The sequence below is a fragment of the Octodon degus genome, unplaced genomic scaffold (assembly GCF_000260255.1).
Source record: "Octodon degus isolate 3935 unplaced genomic scaffold, OctDeg1.0 scaffold00040, whole genome shotgun sequence".
Classification (NCBI taxonomy): Eukaryota; Metazoa; Chordata; class Mammalia; order Rodentia; family Octodontidae; genus Octodon; species Octodon degus.
This window is the reverse complement of record NW_004524616.1, coordinates 8,559,075-8,565,576: the sequence shown is the minus strand read 5'-3', so window position 1 is coordinate 8,565,576 and position 6,502 is coordinate 8,559,075. Positions and strand designations below refer to the sequence as shown.

The following is a 6,502-nucleotide window of genomic DNA, read 5'->3' as shown; positions in this document are numbered from 1 at the left end:
ACCCACATACAATATCACGTTTGGCAAAATAGAACTTTTGATTTTTTTTATATATTCTCTACAACTCTTCAACAGATATTGGTAGTGTCAGTTTTCCAGAGGTTGTGACAGGCAGTGAACAAAATGAACATGTCGCTGTGTTCGTGATATGTACAAGTGATGTAAAAATGCTAAGGTAAATGAAACAAGAAATAGGTATAGGTTGTAATGATAGCATTTGGTATTCTAGGTAACACAGTAAAGGAAGACCTCTTTGATTTGAAGAACAGCCTGGCACATAGAAAATTAAATGAACAAATAAAAGCTGAGTAGCTGTCTTAAAAAAGAGGGTTTTCAGGCAGAAAAAATGGCAGATACCAAAGGTGTGGAGCATAAAGGCTCATTGGACAAGGGTTACAAAGTGATTGTAAAAATCAGGATGGGAGACAATGCAAATTGGATTGTGCTTGTAAGGGTAAAAATTTACGCACTGTAAAATTCATAGATCTTAAGTACCGAACTGACACATAAAATATTTCCACCACAAAAAGTCTCCTGTGACTCCTTCCAATCATTTCAGCCACCCAATAGGGGACAATTTTTGAGATTTTATCACCAGAGTTTCCTTCTGTCTGTCTGGAACCTTAAATGAATGAAATCTTACAATATGTATTGTTTTGTGTATGATTTTTTTTTGATAAATCTGTGTGTTAGGATATTCACTCTTTTGTATTTCTGCTTATTACTCCATTACATGAATGTACTAGTGAGTATCAGGAATATTAAGTTATTCTCAGTTTTCAAATACTGTAAATTTACATCCATAAGTATTTACATATATCTTTTTGTGGACATGTTTCCCATTTTTCTTGCGGAATTCTTAGGATTGAGATTTTATGGTTAAACAACAGATTATTTATAACCATCTAGGTACTGCCAAGTCAATTTGGCCAAAATGATGTGATTTTATATACCCACTATATTGTATAAAATGCCAGTTCCATATTGTTGTCATTGTCTTTTAGTTTTAGATGCCACAGCAAGGGCCAAGCAAGATTTTTTTGTAGGCCTAATTTGTATTTTCCTGACAGGTACAGATGTCAGGCAGGCAGGCAGGCACCTAGGCATCTCCCTGGCCCCACAGATAGTGTTTTGACCAGTCTTTTTGGTATCTAATGCCAGATGAACCACTCCCACCTTCTATGGATTTTTTTTCGGAGCTTGATTATTATCTAGGTAGGTCTGATTTAAAGCAGTTCAGGATGACTGGTACAATTTACAGTCACTTGAAAACTACCAAAACAATGTGATTTTTTTTTTTTTCTTGAAGAGGGCATAGACTTGCTATTTGATGTCTGCACTATAATTCTTGGATGAGTATTTCCATAAATTTAATGGCATCTTTATGTGTCACTGCTATTTTCAGTATTGTAGGATACATCAGACGATATGGCCCACTAGCTGCCGGATCTGCAGCAAAGCTCTGTGTATCTCTCTGGAACCTACTCAAAGCAACAGCACTTCATGTCTCAGAGTAGGTTGGAGCATTAATCTTAATTTTGGTATATACTTCCTCTATGATCCAAATGCTGTTTTAAACATTTTGCTTTGTTATGTGAAATGCACGAGTAAGAAGCCATTTAGAAGAAATGTTTCAGAATGACTTCTGACCCTGCACTTTAAGATTATACTGACACTTTGTTCTCTGAATTTTCTTGGAGATTATCTTTCCCCTCTGAAGCTTTTAGGAGTTATCAAGTCACTTTTGGTTCATCTGTGCAGTTAAAATGTTGACACAGTGGGCAAATGTGATAGTACAGAGAATGTCCACGTAGTTTTTCTTCCCAAAGATTGCTAACATAGGATCTAGGGAAAAGTATTTATGGCTGTTTAGAAGCAGAGCTAGAAGCACTGCATTCAGACTGACAAGTGCTTTAAGAAGGCATTAAACCCCTTTGTTCTTGATACACTCTCTCCTAAATGATAAACTTCTGTTGTGTATCATTGATCATGCTCATTCCGAATCCATTACCATACATACTGGTATGGTAACACCATACCATTTGGTATAGCTGTCAGCTCCTGCTGGGATGTACTGATTACAGAGTCTAGAGTTGCTTCGTACTATAGTCCCTTTCCTTCTTTATCATGCCCAGCATACCTATGGACAGGTTCTGGGGCTAATCAATCCTATCCATGCGTAGGGAAATCTAATGGCATCTTTATGTATCACTGCTGTTTTCAGTACCATAGGATACTGACGGTTGAGAAGGCAGGTGAAGATTCTGAGCGGGGTAACGTCTTTCTGGGGAAAATAAACATGTTTACCGTTGTCAAGGAAATGCTAGTCAGTAAGACCAAAGCAGGTTCCATTTCTCAACCAACATCCAGATCATGGAGGAGAAAATGTGTTTTTTGAGTTTAACCTTCTTTAGAAATCTGTTATGCTTATTAGTATATCCTAGTTCTTCATTTTATCTTCCCACTGAAAAAGTGACTCTTTTGATGCTGCCAAAAAGAGTCTTTTAGCTTTCACACTTAGCTTTCAGGTGTCAACTGTCTTTTCATCACCTACAATGTCAACTGAATTCTCTTATTTCCCTCCCTCCATTTCTCCCTTCCTTCTAGTCCCCCACTTGCTTTCTCTTTGTCCTTGTTTTTCACCTTGTGGTACTTGAGACTGAAATTAAGTGCTTTCACCCTGAGATATATTTCCCAATGCTTTTTATTTTGAGACAGGCTCACTAAGTCCCTAAATCGCACAGGCTTGGCTCAAATTTTTGGTCTTCCTGCCTTAGCCTCCAAAAGTACTGGGATAATATCATTATCAAGCCTGACTACTTTCTTTTTATAATTTGTATTTCTCCCATATTTGCTGTGTTGGATACAGCTGCATCATCCCTTTCCACTAGTATACAATTTACTGTTGGTGAAATTGTTAACAATCACTGGACTGTTTGTGTACTACAGGTATAACTGGTAGTGAAGTATTCTTTATCATCCTCACAGGGTGTGATCCCACTCTGAAATCCCATCCCTTTGACTTTTGGGGATTATTCTTGGCACCAAAGGTCACAGGTTTGTTTTCCTGGCAAGCAGATTCTGAGACAAGAATTAGCATGTGGAAGATTTCCTAAATATGAGTCCTTCTTCTGGTGTGAAAGAGAAGTAGGACATAAAGAAATGCTTTATCGTTTGTCTGTGGCCAGACCTCCACAAAAAGGATTAAACAAATGTACTCATATACCTCCCTAGGGATGGATATCAGTGATTGATATCCTAAATAGGTATCAATTACTTTCAAAAACCCAAGAAGAGTCACTAACCCAACCCCCTAGAGGAAAAGCCCCTGTTCTATATTCTTATCTGCTTGCTATGTGACATGCTTCCCCATTTGACCCTGATTTTATCAATTTTACTTAAACCTTATGCCCAGATTGTGAGTTTGTTTCCCACTTTAGTCCTACCTCATGGTTTTTCTCTAACAATTCCTAGAAAAAACAGGTTCCTTAGCAATCTGCTGGGGTTCCCTCACGTCTGTCTCTTGGACATAAGCTTTCTTTCTTCCAATATGAACGTATGTATGTACTGGAGGCCCTTATCCTCCAGTGTTTGTTTGTTGTTTTTTGGTTGGTATAGGGACTCACTATGCAGCTTGGACTCTTAGTGATCCTCCTGTTTTCAGCGTCCCCAGCACTGGGATTATAGGTGTGCGCCACCACACCAGGTCTTGGTGACATGCTCAGCACAACCAGGGCAGGGTCGGCACAGGCTGTGATGCTGGGGATTCAATGGTCCCTGCACTTGCCTAAGCAGGCGCTTAGTCCTCTTAACCTCCATTATTACCAAAATTCATTATTGGTTTTAGAGAACATCAACTTATCCCAGGTATCTTTCAGGCTGGGAGTTTCCTTCCCTTGTACAAGCTATTCAAGCAGAGCTGAGAAGGCAATTGAGTCTGAAGCTCAGAGCTGAGTTACAGGGTATCGGTGTGAAAGGCACATTGATGGTATTTAAGGCCTCGGGTCCCAAGAGAACAGGCCTGAGGACTGAGTCCTGCTGTGTATTTACAGGTTCAGGGAATGAGGAAAACATGTAGAGTATGAAAAGGACACAGAAAGAGAAACATGAGGGGCTGGAGAGATAGCTCAGCAGAACAAGTGCTTCCCTGGCAAGTGCAAGGGCCTGAGTTCAATCCCTGAGAGAGTAACATCCAAAAGATGAGGTGGAGATCATGTTCAGAATAAAAGAGGTGATCAGTTCATCAGGTGTACACTAGAAAGAGTAAGACACAGGTCTCTGTTTTGCTAAGCTACTGAGATTTTTGGCTTTGCTTCTGCAATATCTTAACGTAGCAATCACTACTTCATAATCTAACTTCTTGCACTGCTTAGAATTTGAATTCTGAAAGTACTGAAGTTTTTTTTATTACTTTATTAAATATTTTAAAAAGTATTTATTAAATGTTTATTAGTTTTTTTGTAAAAATAAAATGCTATAAAGTTGAAATTATCTTTGTTTTCTTTTTATAAATAGAAACTACTATCATGAATTTGGTATGAATCTTTAATTAGCAAACTCAGGAGAGTCCTCTATGAGGTCATGTTGAGCATTTTATCCATCTAAATGATTTTACTAATCAAGATAGCTTTATTGTACTTATTATTAGAATATCTTATGTACTGATTCCTCCCTAAAACATTTACAAAAGTTACTCCAATTATTACTCTAACAGACTCTGAAGACGTGCAATTTATAAGTAAAATGAATACTAATGTTCCTTTTCTAGTAATACAGTGACACATTGCTGGAGACACTGTTGGCCCTCAATAAATGTGAATGTGCCCATCAAATACCTAGTTTATTAATGCAGCGTTAATAAAGAGACTGTACAAATAGGCAGGCAAAGGTCTGTCTCAAGTAGCATAGTTGGAGGTCAAAGACATGTAAAAAAAACCCATATATATATATGGAAGTATGTTAATTCAGGGCCACTATAGAAGACTGTGGAGAAGCAAAAGGTAGTTGCTGAGTTCTGAAGCCCAGGCTAATCTCTAATCTCCAACCTGTTATGTTTCAGAAGGCTCCAGTGGGGTGAATAGAACATTTTTATAATTGGTCTACCCCGATTAGGTTCTCCTTTGTAATCAGTCAGTCTATAGGAGGTAACTTTTCTTTTATTAGTACAAACTAAGATAGTTAGATATTATTGGAATGGAGTAACATTTGCAAAACTATCAGTCTGGATTTGAGAGATTCAAGCAAGTTATAAATGATCTCTCTCAAAGGTTGTTGAAAATCAAGGTATTTCCGGTACCTTGGGTACAACTGAGACCAAAAGATGGTTCTGGCATTATTTTTAAGGCAATGTTGTTAACCGTCCCCCAACCCTTTATCTCAAAATACTTTCAACTGTCTTGACTGGAGGAGTTGGTCATTGGACATTTGGTGAGGACAGAGATCAGCGATTGTCGCGCACGACGTCGCCAGCAAGGACAACGCAACACACAGCTCTTCCTTCAGCGGTTTATTCAGGCTCCTAACAGTAAGTTTGTTCTGCTCTCTCTCTCTCTTTTCCCTCGAGCCCTCGGCCTATATATGATCCCGAGCCCAATCCCAGTGCGCCACGTGGGGATCGCCCATGGGTCCAGCCTATGCGAAGCAAATCATGACAGCAGCCCTGGCCATATAAGGAGTTGTTGTGCACAGAGAGCGCTCACCCACGGGGAGGGGGGTGGGGTGGGTGGTGGAAGGCGGAAACCAGCGCCATCCTGTAGGCGCGGTCCTTCGGTCCTTCGCAGCTCTCCACAAGCGATGAGCTTTAGCATCCTATAAATGTACCCAACGCCCCTTCAAAGAACTATCAATTCGAAAAGTCAACAATGCAAGTTGAGAAACTCTGTTTTCAAAGTTACTTTATAGTCTAACTTTATATATTTACACTCATTAGTTTTTTCTAGCATCTGGTGTTAAGAAAATCTTGTTCAAGTCTATTTTCTAACCCAGTTAGATTGAGTCATATAGTAATGTGTATAGGATTGTTTTGTTTTGTAGTATCACTTACGTTCACTCAAAACCATGTATTTTCTGATTGAATAAACGTCCAGGTCTTCTACACTTGAACCTTTTTTTTATATATATATTTTGCATTTTCTTCTCCAAGTGCTCCCGGAAATTTGACTGAAAGCTAGAATACATTCTCAGGCGCTTTCCTGGGGATCCCGGATCCCGGGGGCCAATTAGGTGTTTTGAGGCTGGCGGGTCCCGCGGCTTACAGGCTCCGCTCTTCCGGGTACCTGTCCGTCGGTCCGCGCGGGGCGGACTGGGGCGCCGCTGCTGGACTAGAGGAGGCCCGCAGGGCTCCAGCGGCCAACAGGTCCCCGGCCCAGCTCTTCCCCCCAGCACCCCCGGAACTCCCTGAAGGCGGGGTGGGAGCACCGGGAGGGCGGGGCGGGGCAGGAGGCCCCGGGCAAGGGCCGGGCGCTGGGCTGGCCGTCCGGAGGCTGCGCGGCGAGCTCGACCC

At 40.6% G+C, this 6,502-nt stretch overlaps 1 protein-coding gene across 1 annotated transcript in view; it reads left to right on the top strand.

The window, feature by feature from the left end:
- Nucleotides 1-346: 346 nt before the first annotated feature.
- Isoc1 (isochorismatase domain containing 1) overlaps nucleotides 347-6,502 on the top strand; it is a 25,795-nt gene continuing 19,639 nt past the window's right edge. The window contains exons 1-3 of the mRNA XM_004631352.2: nucleotides 347-454; nucleotides 2,225-2,330; nucleotides 6,184-6,407. Of these exons, the coding sequence (XP_004631409.1) occupies nucleotides 347-454; nucleotides 2,225-2,330; nucleotides 6,184-6,407 (438 nt within the window). The remainder of the gene's footprint in view (nucleotides 455-2,224; nucleotides 2,331-6,183; nucleotides 6,408-6,502) is intronic.